The sequence below is a fragment of the Podarcis filfolensis genome (genome assembly GCF_964270895.1).
Source record: "Podarcis filfolensis genome assembly, chromosome: 6".
In the NCBI taxonomy this organism is placed as follows: Eukaryota; Metazoa; Chordata; class Lepidosauria; order Squamata; family Lacertidae; genus Podarcis; species Podarcis filfolensis.
In genome coordinates this window covers 47,169,641-47,195,611 of record NC_139609.1, presented here as the reverse complement: position 1 = coordinate 47,195,611, position 25,971 = coordinate 47,169,641, and the positions used below count along the sequence as shown (strand labels likewise).

Sequence of the window (25,971 nt, the reverse complement as noted above, 5' to 3'; positions counted from 1 at the left end):
CTCTCCAGATGTTGTTGTGGACTCCACCAGCCCCACCAGCATTGTAAATGGTCTGGCGTGATGGGAATTATAGTCCAACATTTGGAGTACTGCAGGTTCCCTATCACTGTCCTAAGGAGAGGACATATCTACAGCTGCTAGCTGTAGCAATATACAGGGAAGGCCAACACTTACTTTCACATTTTCCTGGCAAGATTTCAGAAGCAACAGATTGCAGAACTAGAGGGACCATGATGTAACCCAGTGAGGCAATTCTTACATCCTAAACTTTGAGGGCAAAGGAACCATGACTTAGTGCTCCCAATACCTGTGGTGCAGGGTGCTTCAGCTCTCTAGCGTGGCTACTGCTCCTAGGCTGCAACAACCCTAGGCTGCAACAAAGCTTACATACAACCCTTGACAAATTCCTGTACTCCCAGAAGAGCACTACAAAGCAGACTCTGCAGGCTAGAAAAGACTTTCTGTAAAAACCTCAAATATTCTTATTCTCTCAGCTCAATGTGTTAGTCCACTAAACAGATACTCTTTTATCTCCTTGTACCTTATCTAGTATTATTCAGCTTAGTGCAGGCACAGTAACAGCCGCCTACAAAACCAAACCTCAAATCTCATTGTGAGTTTGACAAGTTGGAAATGACTTGTCTTTCTGATGCCTCGAGTTCAAAAGTCCTTCCAGCTCCTGCATTAACTTACAACTCATAAAGGGAAGTCACACATTCTACCACTCCAAAAGGAAACTGGGGACGTGCAGAGTGCACTGCTAACCACAAAACCAACATGGTGGGGGGGAGAGGAGACCTCTACTCTATCCAATTACTCCTCCTATTTGTTGTGCCACTTTACGTATCGCCTCATCAGGGAAGACTCCTCCCCTCCCACTTTCCCCATTCGTGGAAGAAAGAATGAAAGAAAACAATTCTCTGCTCTATGGACGGTCCCTATCCCTGCGCCCACCCTTGTTTCCCACGCTCATCCCCGGGGAGGTCCAGAAAGTACTTTCTGGCAGAGCTCAGGTGAAACCCCCAAGACACAGGAGCATCATTGCAGAAGCCTCTGAGCATGTGAAGAGTTCCTTTCCTCCACCAATAACGAGCGGCTCTTAACTCACCCATCCCTTCGGGCTCCGAAGAAGCTGGGAGGCCCCCCGAGGGACAGGGCTTCCCCCCAGCAGGCTTCCCGGCGCCGGCCGCTCCTCGGAAGCGAGCGCTTCCCCGCTCCGCCCGCCTCCGCGCTTGCCACGCCGCGGCCCTCTCCCGCCCCGTCGGACGGGGCTCCCGCTTAGCCACGGGGAGGAAGGGCGAGCGAGGGAGCGCGGATAAGCTCGCCGGCCAGCTGCCGCCCCTCAAGGGTTAAAGACTTTAAAAGGCCGGGCCAGCGCATGCCCAAGGAATGCCCCGCCGGTCGCGGGAGGAAACGGCGCACGCGCGCAAGGGCAGGCCGGGTGGGGAGAAGTCTGTGCACATGCGCAAAACATTCCGAAACGGGCTGGCTCCCTCTTTTATAGTGTGGGGTTTTTTCTCTCTCGATTCCGGATGGCAGACGCAATAGGAAGGCTGCGTTGCGTTGGGAGAGCAGGCGAGCTCTCCATGGCAGCGGGGATGCCAGAAACACGGCTTAGGCCGTTGGTTCCTCATAGTCCAAAAGCTGTTATACAAAAACACTGATCCCACGCACCCAAATTTGGATCCCCGCTTGCTGCTCAAGCTCTGGCCTGTGAAGTCATGGGAGAGCTAAAAATTAGTTCAAAGGCTATGCTTAATTGTCATGACAAAAACCATACCCTTGCAGAAGAATCCAGAAACTGCCTAAATCAGGGGACTTGAGCATCTAGGGTGGGGCTAAGAAGGCCAGGGCAAATGGTCTATGAGTTGTCTCTTGAGCAAGCCATGAGCTTAATTAAGGTAAACCCATTGCAAAGTGTAACGGAACAGAGCAAGGCAAAAGTTGGGACCATGAGGTATTGCATTGCATTGCAGGCCAGAGTTGAACTCTGTGACCCTTGTGGTACCTTCCAACTCTACAGTTATGTTATGTACTAAGCTTGGTTCCTAGAATAATAGGCAAGTAGGACCCTAAAATGCAACAACGGATTGGCTTGCAGGAAAAGACCAATCAGGCTCCAGGAGGAAGTTAATCAGCCTATTGGGCTGGTAGGATGTAGAATGCAACAACTGATTGGCCTGCAGGAAAAGACAAATCAGGCTCCAGGAGGGAAGCAGAATCAGCCAATCAGACGGGACTCATTGTGTAAATAATGTATATAAAAGCCTGAGGTTTGGGGGGCAATTCAATCACTGTTTTACAAGCTGCGATAAAGAGCATGAAAGCACTACAGGACTCGGAGTATAGGTCAAGTTCTATGATCCTACCTTTGAAAATGTGATTATCTTAGATGTGAAATGACATTCATTCTAGTTATGAGTCAAGACTACAAACTTTTACACCCACAACCTCACCCTTGAAAATTTATCATACCATGCTCATGCTACTTTTTTCCCTCCAAAAAGCAATATGTGCTATATTTATGCCCCTCAGCAATGTTTAGTTTTCATATTGCTGACAGCTTGCATTTTGAAAATTTCTTCACCTCCCTGCTTACTTTCTCTTCTTTTCTTGATTCACTTTATCAAGGTTGATACATTGCATACACATTGGTTTCTTAGAGATTTGCAAGCCAGGAAGAAGAAGAAAATCAGCAAGGGACTCCAGGATTTCAGCTGCCTACCAGCCTATCATGCAAATGGAAGTTTTTGTCCTCAGGAAATTTTGTCTTCAACCAAGTCTCCATATAAGCAATTTTTGTTTTCCAGTGGGCAAGACTAACAACTAGCAGAGTGGGATGTAATGTAATGTAACACTCTGTGCTACTGCAACTTAAGGGGAGGAGGTCAGGGTGCTAACAGGTTAAGCCTTGATCTGAATAAACAGTGAAATATACACTGCAACTTTTTGTTATTGGAAGGACTTTACTTGGGTGGGTATGTTATTGTACTTTCTTTCAAAGCGAGACTCTGATGCCACAGTTTGCCATGCTTTACTCAAGGATAGTTGAAATGCAGGGGAGACCTTGTGACAAACTGTTAACATCTCCTCCTTCCCTACCTCTACCCCTAAGTGCCAGTCGACTGACTTTTACCTTGATGTCTAGAGGGCAACCTGTGTGCATCTAAATGCTGTCAAAGAAAAGGCAACAAATCAGTACGACATCAAAATATGAGCATAGCCAGATGGGGACAGGGGGCAGCTGCCCCCATCAAGGAAATAAATAAAAATACCTTTTTTTAGGTTCTGTCCCCATCCCCAACATAAATCCTGGCTATCCCCATGACACAGTTGGATTCATTTTGTTTCTGACCACAATTAAATAATAGTGACAGCAGACTAACCCAGCCAAGTGCTTGAGTGGAGTTAAGCAATCAAGGCTAGGAGGTTGTATCAAGAAAAAACCCATGGTATATTAAACCTCACAGGACCTCTTGTTTGTTTGGGATAGAAGAGTGTTATTTATTACTGTAGGAGACTGTGATTCTCTCCTGATTTGAAGCCAGCTTACCTAGTGCCAGGCTTCATCCTGGATCATGTGAGGAAGCAAAAATTCTGAATCATTTTTATTGATTTTTCCAATTTTTTACCAAATCAGCCGCATTAAAACAAATTTAATACAAATTTTCCAAAAAGTGGTTTCCCATGTTCCGTTCTTGATGTGTCCGAAGGTTCTTCTTGTTGCTGCCCTAGTTATTTCTAATTCACATTCCATCCCTTACAATTAACCTTATATTACAATAGTGTTTTTTTAAAAAAAATATTATCCTTAACCATCAGCTATCCACTTGCCAAGTCCTGCATGTACAATATTTAACATTTACAATATCTACAAGTGAGGTTAGTCAACTACCGTATTTTTCCCTCTATAACACGCAGATTTTTTCTCCTAAAAAGGAAGGGGAAATGTCTGTGCGTGTTATTGAGCGAATGTGTGGTCCCTGGAGCCAAATGGCAAAAAAAATCAGGCAAAAATCAAATCGCGCGTCTCGGAGAAGGGAAACCTGAAAAGAGGAAGTGGCTGCTTTCCTGCATTCTGCCTCAGGGTCTTACTGCCCACCCTTCTCTGTTTCCTTGCTGTGTTTGCTCAAACGGAACAAAGAGCAGGGAAAGCCCCTCCCCTCCAGGCAAGCAGAGTGTCGTCTCTGTGCTCCAGTGCTGCTGAAAACATGCAGGAGAGAGAGAGAGAGAGAGAGAGAGAGAGAGAGAGAGAGAGAGAGAGAGAGAGCTTGGGTGGGTAGGTGAGGGAAAACTTTTGCCTTCCTTTCCTCCCTCCCGTTATACCCCTCTCCTGCATTCTTAGCCAGCTGCTTCTCTGCACACCCCTCTCGTGCTCCTTGTCCATTCTGTATTTTTCCTTCCTTCCCCACTTAAAATGTGGTTAAAAAGCATGGATCCACATGGATCCTCAGGATCTTTGCATTGGGTCACCCCAAATTCACCATCAGATCACATAGCATGTCCATGGCTACAGCCTGCCCCCCAAAAATCACACACGCACTGTTGCCTGGGGCTGCAATGGTGCAAAAATGTGGTTAAAAAGCATGGATCCACATGGATCCTCAGGATCTTTGCATTGGGTCACCCCAAATTCACCATCAGATCACATAGCATGTCCATGGCTACAGCCTGCCCCCCCCCAATCACGCACCCACTGTTGCCTGGGGCTGCAATGGTGCAAAAACGTGGTTACAAAACATGGATCCTCAGGATCTTTGCATTGGGTCACCCCAAATTCACCATCAGAGCACATAGCATGTCCATGGCTACAGCCTGCCCCCCCCCCAAAATCACACACCCACTGTTGCCTGGGGCTGCAATGGTGGAAAAACGTGGTTACAAAGCATGGATCCACAGGGATTCTCAGGATTTTTGCATTGGGTCACCCCAAATTCACCATCAGATCACATGTCTGTGGCCACAGCATGAAGCACAAAAATGATACATCCACTGTTTCATTCAGAATGTTTTTTCCCTTGTTTTCCTCCTCTAAAAACGATGTGCGTGTTATGGTCAGGTGCGTGTTATCGAGCGAAAAATACGGTAATTATCATTAATTATCCGTTTGGAAATTATCATTTCTAAAATAATTTCTTTTCCTTCATTCTGCTTGTATGAAAGCCTAATAGTTCACATTCACTAGATGTTTCCCTCCTCTTAATAGTACAGTCCACACCAAAGATTCCAAATTTGAATCCTGCATTTCATCTTGTTATAACCCGCTCCTCTCTTTTGGCAAGCCCTGTAACCACAGAGCATATTCTGCCCATTTATCTCCTCCTAATAACAATAACTTTGAACTTACTGTAGTGAAATAATATACAAGGATATCTTCACTGGAAAAGCATCACATCCCAAGGACCTGGAGCAAGTGCTTACTCACTGTGTCAGCTTTCCCAGAGCACCTGGGAAAGGAATAACCATCCAGCTTAGCCAGATGTAACTTGATTCCAGTTAGGAGTAAGGGGTTTATAAATAAGCTCCCTCTAATTTGACTAGAAATAAGACTGGTATGCTGTCTTCAACTTTGTTTGCTGTGTCACAACCCCTGACTGCTGTAGAATTCCTTTTTTTCAATTCACTCTCTGAAATATACACACGTATCACTCTTGGAAAATGACCCAAAGCCTGTCTTGATCCAAGGAAAGATAGCATCTCTTCCATCAGGGTGTATGTGACCAGATCACTTCCAGAAATAGCTGCTATGAACTAAAGAGGAAGAAATGTAATCGACAGACTTGTGACTCTAGTGTCAAGATCCTGTGTAATAAATCGCTTGATACTATATGTGTTCTTACTTTATTTGACACAAAGACAGCTGGCTTTGCTGAAGGCAGTAACCAATGCTAAAGTGGCTTTCCAATCAATGTGGGTGGGGGTTTAACTTACAAAAAAAATGAGGAGGAAATCCAAGCCTGTGTTATTATCCTTGGTCAGCTATGATCTCACTAGCTCTATTGACTTAAATCCTCATATTACGAAGGAAACCTGAAGTCCATCATGAGTGTTTACCTATGGAGGAAGCAAGAATGTGCCTCTTGTTTCATTGCAACTAACGCCAAGAAAAGACGTAAGGTTGCACCCAACATTAGCTCTGCTCAAGGAAGCACAGTGAAATAAATGGCATTGACTCGCTTAGGTCCATTGATTTCAATGGGTCTATTCCGAATAGAACTTAGTTGGCTAGAACCCATAAATTGCACAAGAGTTCGGTTTCCCTTTCTCCCCATTCCCCTCCCCACAAATCTGCTCTGGAATCCCTTAATGGTGAGGAGGAGAGGTAGAAGCAGCCTAGCTGTGCAGAAGGATGCCTGCCCATTCTAAGGTATCTCGTCCATGGGCAAAAATGGGTCATAGTTTTATGGATTGTGACCATTATTCAGCCAGATCAGAGCAAGTCAGACCTCTCTGAGGATTGATTGTTCTTTACCTCATGGACTTGTCCTGGGCAATCTTTCTGAAAAGGTCTGCAGTATTTTCCAGAAGCCATCCGTGTAACCACTCAATTTTAGCCATGAACAGCCGCTATCAGATGCACGTGTGTACATGTACACGAAAGTGCTCAAAAGCCGATTCCAAGAATGCCTGTACAGTATTAAGAAACTTTAGACTGATTTTATATTTTGCAGCATTAATCTAGCCTAGTTCTGATGTTAAAAACATTTCCTTATTGCAATCTTAATATAACACATTAGAAAAAGTAGTAATATGGAAATAGTGCTTAATGCCGTCCACAACCAGTCACCTGCAGTCTAAAAGGAACCTTCTGCAAGTCTCAAGTTGTTGTATTGTGTATCCAAAAGACTAAAGGCACAAAGCAGCGCTACTTAAGTTCCATACATTCTTTGCATATGGTGGCCCAGGTTTTAAATTGGCTACTTAAACTGACACTATTATTTACAGTATTATCCAGGTGTGGTGATGCCAGAGGGCGAAAGCGCTCAAGAAACTGCAAAGAAATAGAAACACATGATTCGGAGCCAGCATAAATGAACGCTGAAAGTTTTTTGAAAGGTGCGGCGTAAAGCTTCATATGCAGAGTTTAGCAGAAAACACTCTAAGGCAGTGTTCCGCCGTGATTTGACCTGTACAACAGTGTTTTCCCCACTCAGCATAGAGCTCCCCAACCTGCAATAGCGCATTTCTTCCTCAAACATTTCCAACTGACTCCACCAGAGAGAAAGTGGCAATTGCCCTTTTTTATTTGAAGAAGGGTGTGGACAAAGGTGGGGTGTTGCTAAAGTGACCTGGTTAAAGGCAGAAGGGAGGAAGTTAAACGGGAAGTGGATGATGCTGAGGCAGGAGTGGAAACACAAAGAAAAGTGAAGCAGGGTCTGTTGTGTAAGCACATCCTGCAAACAACAGAATGCGCTCACTCCCAGACTCTTACCTAGCTTTATGAATGGAGGGACATGCAGTTAGATAAAAAAATTCAGAAGGAGGAAGAATTCAGAGCTTTAGAAGACAAACGTTTCTCAGACACAGAAATTTATTGGGACAAAAGTAGAAATATATGGTTATGTATATGGTTATATAATGTATAGTCCCAAATAAGTTCTGCTGGCGTCACAGAATGAGAGAGACTCAAGGAATCATATAGGCTAGGTGTGGGCAGATTTCAGGCTTTAGGGAATCTACTTTGGGTTTTTCCAAGAACTGCAAAGTCTACTAATGGGAGAGTCACCCATCACAAAATAGGGAGTGGGGTCACCTGGAAAATGGTAGCGTAGAGGCTAGAGCCAATTACTTTCATGAGACAAACACTGGAATGCCCCACATCTGAGTTGCTATAGATAGGAGAGTCTAACAGCCTACATTGCAGGCTAAAGAGTCTTTTGTTGCTGCTGTTACTAGACCACTGGGAGTCCAGATCCCTTGCTCATCTACTTCAAATCATCCAGCAATCTACAAGCAGATTCTTTTTATCTTCTATTCATGCTACCTGCTGCAGGGATAGGGAGCCTGTGGTCCTCCAAATGTTGCTGGGGGTGTGGCTCCCATCAATCCCAGTCAGCATACCCAAGTGACAGAGATAATGGGAATTGTAGTTGTGGTCAGGGTGTGTGCGTGATGTTTCTATGGAGACCTATAAACCAAGTCAGAACTTTTCCAGTTGCTCAAATAGAAGCTTCCTTGCTTAAAATCTACATTTCAGCTTTCCCCTTTGCATCAAAGCACTTCTGTCAAGATACACACATAAATTAATAACACTATATTATCTGTAGTTGCTGATAAATGGTGCAAGAAAAATGATCGTATCAGCATCCAAGCCTCATAAACAAAGTCTCAGTGGGAAGGCATAGAACATGAATAGGGAAAAATGGTTCCCAATCAATATAACCATAGACGTCCAATGCAATTTAGGATGACACATTTTGAGTTAAGGACTGAGTCAATTATGCTGAAACATGTCTGTACCAAGGGAAAGTATGATACGTTTTCAAAAAAAGCATTTCGCTTTTCTCCCATTGACATTGATAAACTGACTTATGGAATGGTAGAGCTGGAAAAACCAGGAAGTCAGGTAATCTAGCTTGTTTATAATGAATCAGAATTGTCCTCCTACAGCAACACCCAGGTCTAGTAGTTTAGTTCATCCAATGTGAATACCTTTGGATTGCTGTAACTAGGTCATAAAACACTAACGGTTAAAGTCAGGGTTCTGTAAAACACACTCACACAACACTGTTGTTGTCTACACATTGCTGGCTTAAAATGCAGTTAGGTCATTCTTTTCCCTAACTTGGATTGAAGGTGGTTTTGGGTAAAACACATCAAACCACACTATTCCACAAGAAACAACAGGGCAGATACAAGCAATGGAGGCTGGTCCACTAGGGCATAGTCATGACAAGAAATGTTTTTTAAAATCCCCCACAAAATCTCAAAGCTACACACTATTTATTGTGCCACACACATTTTATAATTCTATTTGAGCTCAGAGAAGTTCTGCAAACATTTCTGTCAATCTTCTGTTCTCTGGTCAATCGGCTCTCTTCACAGCCAATCCTAATCCCAAAGTATACTAAGACAAAGAGGTTCCTTCCAAGTGTCTCTAAGCAGAAAAAGCCATATGACTGACTGGGCTGCCAGAAAGTCAAGCCCAGTAGGAAAACTCTTACTCTAGCTGTTCTTAGGAGGCCTGTCCAGCACAGCTACTTTAGCAGGCATGGGAAGAGTCAGGAATGTTTAAAAAACAGTCCACTGTAGTAGCATCAGCCCATCAGAAGCATGTGTTAGTTCTGAGAATGATCAGAGCTGTTTCTCTGAAGGTCAGAGAAGCAACATGGAGTGTTTTATACTTTGAGGAGCTTTTTTCATTTCATATTTCTTTTGTGACCCTACTAGAGAAAGAGCAAGCAAGTGAGAGTGATTCTCTTGCTGTAATAAAGGTAAAGGGACCCCGACTGTTAGGTCCAGTAGCGGACGACTCTGGGGTTGTGGCACTCATCTCGCTTTACTGGCCAAGGGAGCCGGCGTACAGTTTCCAGGTCATGTGGCCAGCATGACTAAGCCGCTTCTGGCGAACCAGAGCAGCACACGGAAACGCCGTTTACCTTCCCGCTGGAGCGGTACCTATTTATCTACTTCACTTTGACGTGCTTTCGAACTGCTAGATTTGCTGGAGCAGGGACCGAGTAACAGGAGCTCACCCCATTGCAGGGATTCGAACCGGCTACCTTCTGATCAGCAAGCCCTAGGCTCTGTGGTTTAGACCACAGTGCCACCCGCGTCCTCTTCCTGTAATAAGTATCTGTTAATTGGGAGAAGAGTTGGTGGGTTGTGTATGTGTTGCAGCAAACTCTGTATTAACCATTTCCCTGTTTGAAACAAACCACTGATCAACTCAGATTTAAACAGGTGTGGCAAGTCCACAGCCTATAGGCTGGCTCAGACCTGTCAAGTGCCCTCAAATTGCCCACTAATGCCCCAGCCAAGTGGGTATCTTCCAAAGAAGTGGTCCTTCCTGTTTCCTGAGCAACCATATATTAGGCATGCAAGAGGAAGAAGAGGTGCCTTTGAAAGGTCAGGAAGAGGCACTGTTGGAAAGCATCTCACTTCTTGCTGTAGTGAAAAAGATAGTGTCCCCCTCCTCACCACAGTGCTGCAGTTGGTGGTGGTGGTGGTGGTAAGCTCTGTCTTACTGAAATACCTTTCTCAGCATTTGAGAGAGAAAGTGAATGGTGCCTGGTGAGCGTATTTCTTTGTAATCTAAATATGTTCTGTATATGTGGTGAGGGCACATGCATACCCACGTAATATATGTTTGGCACACCCTCCACTGTCTTGTGGCCCTTGGTGAAGTGGCTGATTTCCAGTAATGCCATCATACTAATAACACCTTCAGGCTGAGAAAGAATAACAATCCCTGTCTATGGGAAATGACATTGTCAAGAGAAACCCATGATGCCATTTTGGGTGGCTTATCAAGAATCCGTAGCGAGGATCAGTGAATCCCTAGAGAACAGAAGATTTATGATTGCTTCAGAACATGTCTGCCGAAAGCATGTTGAAGGGTTGCACAACAAATAACTCAAACCACATTATCACTAGGCCAATCGGGTTATGTCAGTTTCAGCACAAATATTTTTAAGCATCTCAACGCTCTCGTGAAAGAAGGAAGGCTGAAATGCGGTCGACAAAAAAGCTGACAATGACCTTTGGGTGGTGAAGCTGTTGAAAAAATTAAAGCAAGGGAAAATACCAAAGAAATATGAATAAGAACATCTAACACTTTAGTTTTTCTTTTCTTAGCAGAAATTATTGTGGTAGCACTTGTATGCATTGGTCTTTATCTCCTTGCATCTCTTTCTTTTCTTATTGGGAGAAGACACATATAAGATACAGGTTTTTCATGACGCAGATAAGTAATGATTTTCTTTATCTGCTTGCTTACCTGGAGAAAATGTAGCATAAGGATTTTAAATGTCACAAATAAGTGCTGTCAGTTAAAAAAAAATCTGTGCAATTTTAATATTTAAACTTCACTGACAGAAAAAGTAGGACAACCCAAGATATAAATATTGTTGTAGAAAGTATAAAATCTTGACTAATAAAACTCATCGATGCATGTGGCTCAGGTCATTTAAGGAAAAAGTGAAGAAAAAATATTGTTCCCTCCCTTCTCAAAAGAAGAGAGTCGCAGTCAATGGGGAAATGATCACTGGGTTTTATGGGGAAGGAAGACTCATGGCTCAGTGGTAGACCACACATTTTGAATGTAGGAAAATCCCAGGTTCAATTCTTGGCACCTCCAGTTAAATAGCACAGCTCTATACATGCTTATTCAGAAATAATGCCCCCTGTGTTCAAGGGGGGCTATCTTCTAGAAAGTGTGTTTAGGGTTGCAGCTAAAGTATTGTAAATAGCTGTTGAGTCACCACCAGATGGGGTAGGGAGTCTTGGGCTAGAGGAACCATTAATTTGACTCCTTCTAAAGAGTCTGTATTTTCTATAGGTAAAAAAAATGCATCAAAGTTCCTCAAAAGGACAAGATCTGCATGCTCCATAACTTCAATTCTCTTTAGCAACTGTTGATTGTTTTATGGCACTGATTCCATTTCTGGGATTGGTATCAGTCTTCATAGGGCTTGTGTTTTCCCCTCAGCACACACAGTGGCTCATTTACGTGTGCAACCTGAAGAGATGTGTTCTGCTGGCACCTTACTGAGATGCTCCTGCCTTCTGTTTTTGATGTACAAGACTGCAAATATTTGCATGTGGGCTGTTGTGTGGATGCTCTGTAAGCTGAGGAAAAACTGAAGCAAATAGTTGCTTCATTCCACTCAGTTCTAATACTAATATTATTTTCTACAAATGACATCTTACTGGGGGGAAATGTTCTTCCAATCCAGCCTTCCTAGTGGTCTGGTATCTTCCTAGCATCTCTGGTTCTCCTGACGAAAGCATATATAGAGAGGAATAATCAGTAGCTCATTAAAAATAATAATGGAGGAGGATAGGGTGATAGTGAACCATTTTCCCCCAATCCAGTACAAGGCAGGGCATGTTGCTTGTGAACCTTCTTCACTTTGATAGACTAAAGGGGATGAACGTAGTCTTCTGTGTGGAATACATTCATCATTTTTCTTCGGGTCTCGGCGGAGGAATTCTCAGGTTATTTCCCCCTTTGCGCTTCAAAAAAGTGCGAAACAACTTAGGAGGAGGTGAGTCTCTGGAGGACAAAATGAAAACAAAATGACACACAGCTACAGCCACTAGGGCAGAGTACAAGAGACAGGAACACAATGTTATTGGGTCCATATGTCTACTGGACGTACTGGGGTCCACTATTTCCAAACGTTTCAGTCCCTGGAACACAAAGTTCCTCATATTCCCAGCAGTAGTCGTTCAGATCACCGTGTGAGGCCCTCATGAGGACAGTATGTCCGTTCAAATGATGCCCGAATGATCTTAATGGCAAATCCTTTCTGTCATTTCTTTCTGTGAGGGGAAAAAGAAAAGAAATGTAATTTTTTTTAAGAAGAAGTCTGTGTCCACAAAACCTTTAGGAAAACAACTGTATGATTCAACAAGGTATACAAAAGACCTTGAATCTCTCATAGGGTTGGGACCTTTGAAAGTGATTACGGATGGTCTAGCCACTCATCCCATCAGTGACGCAGAATGGGTACAGTATCAAGAGGCTTTCTGTTACCGTGTTATAATCCAGGGTATTTAATCATTGCATACAAAAATGGAAAATAGCCTACTAATGCATAGTAATAGCTATATCCTTTTATTATTCTACACAGTAATTTTAGCTTTCATAGCAGATAGGACAAAAAAAAAATGTGGCAGGTGTTTTATACCATCTTCCAGGCAATAAGTATTAAAATTTATCTGAATAGGCTGCATTTCTCCAACCAAACAAAGAATCTGTTTTGTAGTCCAAATTTCTAGGGGTCCATTTGAAAAGCATGGTTGCTGGCACACTTTGCTGCCTATGGGAGCCTACTCCCACCCACACCCCCAACATACTTTTTCCAAACTGAATCAATATTTATTTGGTCAGACAGCTAGCCCTTCTCCCCAAAATATGTTTTGGGGATTCCAAAATGTGAACAGTCTATAAACATTATCAGTGGATGACCAACCCTACCACTGAGGGTCCCCTGTGCAGTAATTATTTATTACATTTTAATACCCCTGAATTATTCTAATTTCTAACTGGTATAAAACAGTGCCTCTGAGACTCAACCCACAAAGCACGTCTTAGGAGGATACCTTGCTCAACGGTATTAAAAGCTGCCAACAGAATAAGAAGCAAGAGCAGACTCACAGACCCCTGCTCTGCATTTTCTCAATGCAGGTGATCTATTAGCCAAAGCTAATTCAGTCTCAAAACCACGGCTGAACCCGGAGTCTGTACCCTTTAAGAACTGTTGCAACTGCTCTGCCACCACATTCTCTACTACCATACTCAAGATAAACGGACAGCAGTTATTGCCAACTGCAGGGTCCCAGGGTGGGAAGTCAACACACTGCTGTTAAGGACAGCCTATGCTGCTTTAGCATATAGCATGAATTAGATGCAAAGGTTCCCTTCCCCCAACAGACTGTTCCTTTGATAGAAGGACTCTTTTCGTATCCCCATACTGCACATAGGAGGGTAAGGGACTTGCCCTTCACCACCTAAATAAATTCATGATTTCAACCAATGCACAATATTCCAGACTGATTAAATTAAATTAGTTTGATCTGATGGATGTTTGCAATTTTTCATTGAATGTGTCAGTTAATCCAGGGGAAATATATGACTCAAGACTCTGGATTAATCTGTTGCATAAAAAATAAAATAAAATAAATCCCCCTTCACTTATTTCACAATAAACTCTTAACGTTTTGTAAGAAATCTGAGACAATGCAGTGATTTTTTTTCTTGGTAGACATTATTACATTTCTAAATTGATTTCAACTTAAAGCAGCCTAAAGCGTTTAGGTTTGAAAGAAATAAGATTCTGAAGCAAGACACATGAAGCAAAAAATAGGACAGAATTTCAGTGTCTCTTTGAGTTGCCTTGGTGATAACCAAAAGGGTCAACAGAAGCTGATAATCCACAAAGGGTTGTGTTGGGTCTGAAAAGAATCCAATTTCGACATCTTCGCTGTTTTCCTTTAATACCATGAAGAAAGCATAGGTAACAAAAGGAAATATGCACAATATGTGTAAAAGGGAGTTAAAAACAACATCCTATCAAATATCACTTGGCAAGAAGAAAAGAGGTTGAACTGGTGAGTGACATTTACATATAAAAAGCTTCTGAGTTTGGATTTATATAGCCATGTGTTTTATGTGCAAAGGATTGAGGAGCATGGGAAGAAACGTCATTTGTGAATGACAATGGAGAGAATCTCTTTATGATATTTGAACAGTACAGTATTGAAAGAGAAGCTTACACAACTCAATGAAAGCTTATCATCTGATAATCACCAGGTGAACTGCTCATGTGAATTCACCAGACGCAAATCTATAGTAATAGAGGCACCAATATAAATGCATTATTGTGGCATGTGATCAGTCACTTGTCTAAATCAGGAGTGAGGAACCTTCAACCTCTTGGCCTGACAGGGGGTCAAATTTGGCTTGTAAGGTCATTTTTAAAGAAACCACACCCACCTGCCAATCAGCTGATTTCACTCCAAGGGTGGGTGACCTCAGTGGCTAGCAGGCTGGTAGCAGTTGATTCTCTTCCCTTTCTGGTAACTCATGCATGCAGCCAAAGCAGTAGGATTTAACTCCAGCTCATCAGCTGATGGGCAGGGGTTAAATCCTGCTCAGTTTGGCTGTGCATGCCTGTTTCATGTTGGGAACAGGTTCACAGAGCCAAATCTCAGCGCGGGGCTCTTTGAAAGCCATTTTGCCAACAGCTTTTTAGACCTCCAGGTTTCAGTCCTGTTCCTGGGGCATCCATGGTCACGACAAACCAGTTTCCTGGGTTTTCTGCCATGCTCATAAACTGGCATTTTCTTTGTTGTCACAAACATTCCAAATGCCGGTGGAAGTGGGAATGAGCAAATCTGAACCTCATAGTCTTTGGGTTGCATTTGACACTGCACAAGTAGAAGTCCACGTGTGCAACAGTGTTTTCCCCATGCTCCCACAAGACCCACTCCGGCGGGTCCCCCAACTCTCTGGTGCAGATTTTGAGCATGTGCATAGGGCTGCAGGGGACAGGAGGGGGAAGTTCAATTGCACAAACAGAATTCTGCTGTGTGAGTGGAACAGTAGTGTTGTATACAACACTTTGAAAATACGTCAGACCATCTATGAATTGCCACAATAGAGTTAGTAAGGGCAGCAGGAGGGGTGGAGAGATGACCAACCACATACAAAGAGGCGATGCCAGCTGGTGCCAAATAGATTCTTTTGAAGAAGGCTTCGATCTGAGGACAAAGGGTTAAGCCCTGGAAGCAGAAGCCCACAGCATGAGAAGCTGGAAAAGACAAGTCGCTAACATCTTGAATGCACTTGGTTTGTATTAGTCCCATTCTAGCTAGTGGGCTTATTCTTGTTTTAAGCTAAATGAAAACTGAAAACATGTTCTATTATGTAACATTTGCCTGTGCAGTCCAAACATTCATGACCATCTTCAAGTTCTGAAGAATAACAAAAAAACAGAAACATCAATTCCAGGATTCTGTCTGCCTGGGGAACACAGTGAGAGTTTCTGCTTTTCCAATCAAGATCTCTTAATGCTTCTGTTAAAACAATATTTCCCACCCCCACAGCCTAGTCATTCCACCCACATATCTGAAAACTTAAAAAAATGAGTTGAAGTATATTATTTGCAAGTATTCATCTCCCACTCATTTTTTAGTGAGGAATATGTGTGAGTGAGTATGTACACATGCAGCTTTGTGTGTGTGTGTGTGGCAAAGACTAAAAAATCTCCTAAACAAAAGCAACAGATTTGTGCCGAGGAAAGCAGGGGCATATCTAGGGGTTGGCTAGATTGGTCCCAACTAAGGGCGCTGGCCCGGCAGGGTGTGTGTGTGAAAATCATGCCTATCTACTCTGGCTCAGAAGCAGCTGAATTTTCAGACTGGTTTTCACTTTAAACCAATAATAATTATTCAAGCAAATTATTGTTGTTGTTGTTGTTGTTTTTATTGGCTTAAAGTGAAAGCCAGTCTGAAAATTCAGTTGCTTCTGATGCTGCTTCATTTTCTACCTTTATTTTCACACTTCAGATTTCCAATTTCCCCACCTTTTGTTCACACTTTCTCCTACCTTCTGGGTACCACCTCCACATCAGCTTGTTTAAGTCCTTTAATTTTTCTTCCTGACACAAACAGTGACCCATCTCTACATCAGACAACATTCGTTATGCTGAAAAGGTCCCCACAGCAGCTCCTGTCTTTCCCAGAAATAATCCAAGGCTTTGCCAATGTTATTACTTGTTGCAACAAATCTGTTTTACCCTAGCAAAACAAATTATTGTTTCCTTAGGAGACACATCTCTAAAATTAGTCTCAGGCCAAGAGAGTAAAGCCATTCATTTTATACAACCAAGTAGAATGAAGGAAATTATCTAGAGGCTCAGTTCTGAAAAAGAAGCCCAGAATGTTTAATTTAAAGTATTCCAAAGCTGGTAAATTGATGGGGGAGAATCTAGCCATGAAACACACACACACACACACACACACACACACACACACAAACACACAGAGAGTGAGTCTTATTCATAAGCTCGCCTGGTTCCTCAAGGTCAAAAGAGGCCATAAGCTCTGTCTCCATGAAGCAATATCATTTAGAAACGTAGCTATGCCTATAGGTTTGTCAATTCAGAGAGCACCTGAAACCATAGTTAGGAAAACCATGGTTTGCACTACCATGGTTTATTATTGAGGATATTTCACCCCTCCCATTGCAAGAATCTGCTGATGTTTCAGAAAGGAGGGGGCGGATTTTGCTCATTACTTATTCCGCTCCAGCCTGACTTCAAAGGGGGAGTCTGAGTGCTATCTGTGTATGGATAAGGTCGCTGCAAAATGCAGCTGTAACACTCAGTGCAGTCCAGCGTCTCCATTTAGTCTGTAGTTAGTTTGTATAGTAGCTGTAGAGAATAAAAGAAGTTATTCTACAGAAGCTGTCGTTTGTGTGGTTCATGCTCTGCTGTGCTCCGCTGACTACTGGAAGTGAGTTTGGTGCTCACAGCTCTGAGTTGTGAGTCCACAGCACTTAGACCTGCTTCCTGCGTGGAAGGTCTCTGGAAGTGCTTTCCAGCTCGCCTGGCCCAGTCGGGGCTGAAGAGGTTGAGCCCGGTCGGTGGCACTGGCTCAAAGGCGAAGCTGACAATTATTCTGGTTTACATTCCTGACTTAGTGATGATATGTAGCCTTTAGTACATTTCATGTCAATACCATATTGGATGGTTACTTGTTAGTTGAGGACATTTCAGTATCCTTGCTCACTAGCATACATAATAATATAATCATGACTCATGACAGAGGGGAAATGATTTTTTGTGATTGTGTTACACAACTGTGATAGCTCAGCTGGTAGAGCATGAGACTCTTAATCTCAGGGTTTTTGGTTTGAGCCCTACATTGGGAAAAAGCTTCCTGCATTGCAGGGGGTTGGACTAGATGACTCTTGTGGTCCCTTCCAACTCTACAATTCTAGGATTCTATCAATTTCATAGTGAATGTGTTAGACAGACAATGCTTGCTGCACATGTATCACTTTGAAAGTGGGAATCAGCTGTGCATGTTATAATATCCCAGTACTAGAAATTAAGATAAAACCATATGTTCTTTCTAGAATATATGGTTGGAAAAGACGGTACAAGGTCAGAGGCATATAAATTCACACTTGGAAACATGGCCAGCAAGCAACACTAACTGGGAGTTATTGTCACTTTGCAAGGACAATTGGGGAGAAACTTCCTCTTATTATGTCTTAAGGGAAGCAGCAGGAAGGAGGGAAGTGGATTAGAATTGATTTTTTTTTTGTTCTTTTCAGCCTCTTCGGCTTCCTGATCTCTAATTACCTTTTAGGGTCAGCTGAAATATAGCTGCTCTTATGGATGTGAAACATTGTACCCATTCTCTCATCTGTTAAGAAGTGACTAATTTTGACTATATTGCCAAAGTTTAGAGAGATCAGGATTTCAGTTGTAGCACTCATGGGGCTTGTGCATACTATTTATTTATTACCCATCCTCACCCTAAGGTCTCAGGGTAGGTTACAACAATTAAAACACACCATTAAAAACAGTTCAAAACGCTAATCATCGTCATCAGTTCATCCATCCTAGCTGATTCTTAAATGGAGCCTTCTAAGAACAATTACTAGACAGTGAAAAATTTGTGTTTATAGTGTGAAATAGTTGATGTGATGCACATACGCATATGACATTCTTCTTAATGTTGCCTGGCCAGCACTCTGCTCTGAACTCTGTTTAAAAAAACAACAGGGCATTCTCCTGACAGCTGGGAATCTCTTTCAAGCCTTTGGAATGTGATCTCCATAAGAGCTTGGAGATGCTGACAGCCCTCCTGGTGACCTAAAGTAGCGCTAACGTGTAGTTTGAAGTGCAAACTTAAAGAGTTTTTGGAACACTTTAAGTCTCCAGTGCTCTTCCCTCGTCCAAAAGGTGTCCCTGCCAATCAGAAGCAGGGTGCATAATAACAGTACCTATGTTCTTACCAGAGGCTCTAATTCCCTTTGGTCGACCAAGCTGAACTCGCTGATAAAGTAGTAAAAGTGCTTGTAGCAGGTGTTGACGTGAGCTTCAGCACCCATGCTGATGATGCTGTCAAAATGGTGGATGTAGACATGGACAAAGACTCTGAAGAGGCGGGTGAGGATCTTGGTGCAGACCTGCTGGAAGTTCTTGGGGAAAGGAACACCTGCAAGACACAAGGGGGGTGGGGAGTGTTTAGAGCTTTCAACACTTCTGTGGGACATTAGGCTCTATTAAGGGCCTTGCATTTGTGCATCCTTCCTTTTATTCTTATTTATTTATTTATTTTTACATTTAGGCCTCAAGGTGCTCAAGGCAGCATGCATGATTATCCCCCTCCCCATTTAACCCCATTTAACCCATTCAACAGCCCCGTGAGGTAGGCTAGGGTGAGAGATGATGACTGGCATAAGGTCATCCGATGCACTTCATGGCTGACTGGGGGGTTTGAACCCTAGTCTCCCAGGTCTTAGTCCAACACTCTAACCACTCCAACACCCTGGCTTTCTCAAGGACAACAGCTATTGTGTTCTGGTGTGCACAACAGGGGTAGCTCAGTGGTAGCCCTCCAGATATTGGTAGACTACAGCTCCCTTCATTCCTGGCCATTGGTCATGCTGGCTGGGGCTGACGGGAGCTACAATCCAACAGCATCTGGAAACTACCATGTTGGCTACCCCTGGGAGGTAGCATGGCCCAGAGATGATTCCTCAAATAGTACAGAGATAACTTATTTGGTTTGTTACCCACTTCCCTAAATTCCCTGGTACAGGCACATGTTTGTAGTTTTTCAATTCTGAAAAAATATATTATACAGTGGTACCTCTGGTTACAAACGCTTCGGGTTACAAACACTTCAGGTTACAAACTCCACTAACTTGGAAGTAGAGGGACACGGGTGGCGCTGTCGGTTAAACCACAGAGCCTAGGACTTGCCGATCAGAAGGTCGGCAGTTTGAATCCCCGCAATGGAGTGAGCTCCCGTTGCTCGGTCCCTGCTCCTGCCAACCTAGCAGTTTGAAAGCACGTCAAAGTGCAAGTAGATAAATAGGGACCGCTCCGGCGGGAAGGTAAACAGCGTTTCCATGTGCTGCTCTGGTTCACCAGAAGCGGTTTAGTCATGCTGGCCACATGACCCGGAAGCTGCACACCAGCTCCCTCAGCCAATAAAGCGAGATGAGCGCCGCAACCCCAGAGTCGGTCACAACTGGACCTAATGGTCAGGGGTCCCTTTACCTTTACCTTAACCTGGAAGTAGTACCTCGGGTTGAGTACTTTGCCCTAGGATGAGAGTGGAAATCGTGTGTTGGCAGCGCGGCGGCAGCAGGAGGCCCCATTAGCGAAAGCGCGCCTCAGGATAAGAACGGTTTCAGGTTAAGAACAGACCTCCAGAACAAATTAAGTTCGTAATCTGAGGTACCAATTTATAGGGCTTCAAAAACATCAGTAAGTGGTCCACCAAGACCCACAGCACTTTTATAGTGGTCCATAGAAGGGGACAAGGGGAGTTTGGAAACCGCTGCTTGAGTGTTTACTGAATACATGAAACCACACCAGACCTGCAGGGGGAGCTAGAGGATATTCTTAGCACTGAATGGAGCGGCACTCTGTTACCACTCTCATAAAAACAACTATGGTATATACAACTTGATCACAGTAATGGGAAACAGATGAAACAGCCCCCTAAATGATCTACCACATGTGTTCCATTGCCATGCACACTGCACAGATGAAAAGAGGAATAACCACAAACAATTAAGGGGTCTGGCAGTTACATTTTATTTTCAAGCGGGTATCAGCTCGTCCGTGTTTCCCACAAATGCATTCCAGAGTCTGAAGACAAGCCTAATGAACCAATTATGCACCTGATTTCAATGAAGTCTGGAGTTGTTGGCAGGATTCATAGACACAAAGTTGCACCTGCAATAAGACATGCAGGTTTCAGATGCGCTAATGACTGGGAAGTCAACAAGTGCTGTTGTCATGCTGTCTGGAGCTTAAAAGCTCTTTTTGCTGTGACTTGTAGAGTGGAAATAACTTCAGCAGAATCACAGAATCACAGAACTACAAAAACCTTGAGACGGCTGCTCCAGGACACTCAGGGATTGTTCTTCCTCTTGAGAGTACAAATTGAAAGCACTTTGAATTAAAAGTGGAGAGTGCAAATGCTCATTTAAAGAATCAGAAAGGCTTCTTTTCATGCATCCACAGACCTCTTGTGAAAGATGGAAAGCAGTCATTCTGATGCTCTAGTTGCCATGAAAAAAGTCTAGTCAGGCTCTGTTGGAGTCCAGACAGTTTTCACATGTGCATACGCTGCTATAGGCACTAGATTTGAATACCAGACTAGTCTTGTCAAATTGTGGGCTCATAAAGTCCATATTACATCCTGGGGGATCAGTTTTTGGACAGTGTCTCTTTAAAATAGGCACACGCCCCCCCCACATGCTTGTGCCACTGCTACATGGCCTGCAGTCCCCAGCTTGATTTCTCTTACACTGTACAGTGTAAAGATGAAATAACAGCTGAACAGCACTTTGTATGCTGAAAATACACTGATGTGAGTAGCAGTCTGGAGACCTGACTTCTCAATGCTACATGTCACTGCCATGGGGAGGGGCAAGGCAGCTCTGGCCACCCTCCCCTGTTGACCGCTATTGATTAACTCCATAGCCCCAAATGAATGAATAATTATGCACAGTTGTGAAAAGTTATTCAAGTTTCAGAACTTTATAGTGAGCTTTGGTACATCATTCTAGACTTCTCTATTCCAGTGAGAGCCCTTTCTGCCGTACATTGTGAACGCAAGAAGCAAACAGTCAACAGTAGACGAGCAGGCAGGAAGTGCCTGGCATGGTGGCTTGGATGCAGATAAAGGCTTCCCTCGAGCCAGGAAGTGTGGTGGAAATCTGATAAGCAAGACATCCTTTTTGATGTATGATGGTTCAAACCTCTTGATGGCTTGCTGGCCACCCACAACCATTCTGCTCAGGAAATGCAGCTAATGGTTGACCAGCAAACTCCAGCTTCACCTGGAAGTTAATAGGTTTTCTAGATCCTGCCACCTGGTTGTTTGGCTAGATGTCATACTGAGATTGTGTTTTTGGGCGATGATTTCCATCATGAAATGAAGTTTCCCATAAGGGCAAAAAAAAAAAATTAAACTTGTTAAATTTCCTGCGGTGGTCCATCTAGCCCAGCACTCTGTTCTCCCAGTGGACAGCCAGATGCCCGTGAGTAACCTGCAAGCACAGATACACTCTCTCTTCCTGTGGTTTCCATCACCTGGCTATTCAGAAGCATTACTGCCTCCTACCAGTGAGGCAGAGAATAGTCATTATGGCCTAGTAGCCACTGAGAACCTTATTCTCTGCGAAAGCCGGTTCTGTCTCACTGTCATCTCTGGTCAATCAGATTTTGTATACTTTTTTTAAAGCACCTGCAAAGAAAGATGATAATTGGATGAGTGTGCCTACAGTAGGGAGCAATGCCTCCATCATATCATATCTGAAAGAAACTATTGTCCGTCTACCACCATGTTTGCACATGGAACAGGGTAACAGAATGGTACTGGTTGGATGGGGAGTTCTCTTTCGGAGACAGATGCTTTCACACAGCATCACTTAACCCAACAAGGAAATAATGAGAAGTAGTGTATTAATGCATTATAAATGAGAGGCATTAAGAGCAAATAAATTACAGGACAGAATGTTAAAGGATTTGTCTCTCCAAGCCAAGATTTTGTCCCCCCGATGCGTTCAAATGAAGCCTGGTAATGGGATTCCTTGTTATTAATCACTACAAAGTAATTGTAGGAATTAGCAATTATCCAAAACAACGGCACATATACAGTGATTTTTTTTTTCCAAACCCCATGAGACATGGGCATTGTTAACAGCCTCTCTTTATGAATGTGTGTGTGTTTTAAACCAGCACTTAATGGGAATGGTACAAGAACAGCTGCACATTGTTGCACGGCATTAATTCTGAAAGGAGACGGGGTGACAATAACACAAGCAAGCCTTGACAAAACCAGCCAGCTGCAAAAACAACTAGAAACATGCTGTGTCAAAGTGGCTACAATGGGAGAATAACCCAAAAGGCATAATATTATCCTTCCCCCACACACAAATCCTTTGCCTTCTTTGCAAAAGGGCCTCGGGGACTGAAAATGGAAACTGCAAATAGTCAACAGTACAATGCAATCCTAGGCAGGTGGATTCAAAAGTAAGGATGGTATTCAAATAAGTTTTACTCACAGTAAGTAAAGGTAAAGGGACCCCTGACCGTTCGTGGACAACTCTGGGGTTGCGGCGCTCATCTTGCTTTACTGGCCGAGGGAGCAAGGACCGAACAACGGGAGCTCACCCTGCTGCAGGGATTTGAACCGCCGACCTTCTGATCGGGAAGCCCTAGGTTCTGTGCCACCCGCGTCCCTTACTCACGGTAGGCCCATTTAAATGAATGAACATGACTAAGCTACGTAGGTCCATTCATTTCAATAGTATGGGATTCAACATCATGTTTCTGTGGAAACCATCACATAGTCACATCCCACAACGTGCAGGAGGATTACAACAATGCAAGTGAGCCCTGCACAGTTGCTTCATTTTAGGATGACCCATAGCAACACCTTGCTATTATTTGAAAAACGCCTGTTCCCACAGCTTGCAGCAGGCAGAGCAAAATTGCCCTACACTATCACTTCACCTTACAATGACCTTACAAAAACTAGATTAATAGTTCCACGGTAAGTTCAATGAACTTTCCTATTTATGTATTTATTCACTGCTTGCGTGTATATCCCATCTTTTTCTCTTTTTTTAAAAAAATAATATTTATTAAGGTTTTGGAAGATTACAAAATTGAAAAAAAGGAAAAGAGAAAAAGTGCAAAAACACAGAAAAATAGAAACAATTAAGACAAAAAAACCAACAACAAATCAATCCTTCCATAACTTATCTTTCATTTGCTTACTTTCTTGACCTCCTCACACCTCCCTTTTTTGTATTCTAGTTCAGTTAGCTATTTCAGCAAATCCTTTCCCTCTTTATTTTTATCCTAATAATTTATCTTAATATAATGTAACTTACATTCTCACCAATTAACAATCTATTTTTTCTTAATCTTTTATAACATTTCTGCTAAAACCACGTAACTTCATTCCAACATCCTTCTAACATTCCTTAATTTTACAATGTTTCTGTAAATAAGCTTTAAATTTCTTCCAATCTTCTTCCACCGACTCTTCTCCCTGGTCTCGGATTCTGCCAGTCATTTCCGCCAGTTCCATGTAGTCCATCACCTTCATCTGCCATTCTTCCCGAGTGGGTAGATCTTGTGTCTTCCAATACTTTGCAATAAGTATTCTTGCTGCTGTTGTAGCATACATAAAAAAAGTTCTGTCCTTCTTTAACACCGATTGGCCGACCATGCCCAGGAGAAAGGCCTCTGGTTTCTTCAGAAAGGTTTATTTAAAGACCTTTTTCATTTCATTATAGATCATCTCCCAGAAAGTCTTAATCCTTGGGCACGTCCACCAAAGGTGAAAGAATGTACCTTCAGTCTCTTTACATTTCCAGCATTTATTATCAGGCACGTGATATATTTTTGCAAGCTTGACTGGTGTCATGTACCACCTGTAAATCATTTTCATTATATTCTCTCTTAGGGCATTGCATGCCGTGAACTTCATACCTGTGGTCCATAACCGTTCCCAGTCAGCCATCATAATATTATGTCCAACATCTTGTGCCCATTTAATCATAGCTGATTTCACCGTTTCATCCTGAGTATTCCATTTCAACAGCAAGTTATACATTCTTGACAAGTTCTTAGTTTTGGGATCTAACAATTCTGTTTCCAATTTTGATTTTTCCACCTGGAAGCCAATTTTCTTGTCCAAATTGTAAGCCTCCATTATTTGATAATAATGAAGCCAGTCTCGCACTTTGTTTTTTAGTTTTTCAAAACTCTGCAGTTTTAATCTATCTCCCTCTTGTTCCAGAATTTCCCAATATTTCGGCCATTTGGCCTCCACATTGAGCTTTTTCTGAGCCTTCGCTTCCATCGGTGACAACCACCTTGGGGTTTTATTTTCGAGTAAGTCCTTGTATCTTGTCCAGACATTAAACAGTGCTTTCCTGACAATATGGTTTTTAAACGCTTTATGTGCTTTGACCTTATCATACCACAAATATGCATGCCACCCAAATACATTATTTAAACCTTCTAAGTCCAAAATGTCTGTGTTTTCAAGAAGCAGCCATTCTCTCAGCCAGCAAAAAGCAGCTGATTCATAATAAAGTTTAAGGTCTGGCAGGGCAAATCCACCTCTTTCTTTAGCATCAGTTAATATTTTAAATTTTATTCGGGGCTTCTTGCCCTGCCAGACAAATCTAGAAATATCTCTCTGCCACTTCTTGAAACAGTCCATTTTATCCAAAATTTGCAGTGATTGAAACAAAAACAGCATTCTTAGCAATACATTCATTTTTATCACAGCAATTCGGCCTAGCGGTGATAACTTCAAATTCGACCATATTTCTAAATTATCCCATCTTTTTCTCCAAGGAGCTCAAGGTGACATACATGGTCATCCCCCTCCTCATTTGATCCCCACAAGAACCCTGAAAGGTAGGCTTAGAGGCAGTGACTGGCCCAAGGCCATCCAATGAGCTTCCTGGCTGAGTGGAGATTTGAACCCTGGCCTCCGAGGTCCTACCAAGTAAGTGAAGACAGGACTGTAGCCTTAAGGGCAGTAGGGAGTGCAGTACAGGCTCTTGGTGGCAGCTGCAAGCCTTGCACCTGCCTTGTATCTTTAGAAAGAATTAATAGGGGCCCTGGCTCAATTGGCAGATCATATGCTTTGCGTGCAGAAGGCTCAATCTCTGGCATCTCCAGTTAAAAGGATCAGTTGCATATATGGGAAAGACTAGTAGGAGACAGTGTGGTGGGGACACCACTGCCCTCACCTGACCGCTGGTCAGTTGTGCTGGTCTGCTAGGAGGTAAAGGGGGAGGTGGCAGTTAAGGTCAGAGAACACACCAACAGAGCCAATCACACCAGTGCATTTGCACTGTGCCACTGACCTCACTGCTCCCTCTGCCCCTTCCTGTCCTGGTGAGCAGCAGCAATGTGACCAACCAGAGGCCAGATGAGCAGCAATGCCTGAGAGCCATGGCCAATTGGCAGTACAGTGGTACCTTGGTTTTCAAACTTAATCTGTTCCAGAAGT

At 43.1% G+C, this 25,971-nt stretch overlaps 2 protein-coding genes across 4 annotated transcripts in view; both read right to left on the bottom strand.

Moving 5' to 3' along the window:
* MKNK1 (MAPK interacting serine/threonine kinase 1) overlaps positions 1 to 5,445 on the bottom strand; it is a 37,731-nt gene extending 32,286 nt beyond the window's left edge. Inside the window, exon 1 of one of the 3 annotated variants that reach the window (XM_083619642.1) lies at positions 5,348 to 5,445. Coding sequence is in view for 1 of the 3 variants with exons in the window: in XM_083619640.1 (XP_083475766.1) it covers positions 1,109 to 1,112 (4 nt within the window). In the remaining 2 variants the exon portion in view is untranslated. Of the gene's footprint in view, positions 1 to 1,108; positions 1,362 to 5,347 lie in introns of those variants that run through there. The other 2 variants (XM_083619640.1, XM_083619641.1) reach the window with 2 other exon arrangements.
* The window catches only part of MOB3C (MOB kinase activator 3C), a 35,519-nt gene continuing 13,141 nt past the window's right edge, over positions 3,594 to 25,971 (bottom strand). The window contains exons 3-6 of the mRNA XM_083619647.1: positions 18,698 to 18,900; positions 9,619 to 12,486; positions 5,085 to 9,551; positions 3,594 to 3,891 (exon numbers count right to left, since the gene is read on the bottom strand). Of these exons, the coding sequence (XP_083475773.1) occupies positions 12,457 to 12,486; positions 18,698 to 18,900 (233 nt within the window). The 3' untranslated portion in view covers positions 3,594 to 3,891; positions 5,085 to 9,551; positions 9,619 to 12,456. The remainder of the gene's footprint in view (positions 3,892 to 5,084; positions 9,552 to 9,618; positions 12,487 to 18,697; positions 18,901 to 25,971) is intronic.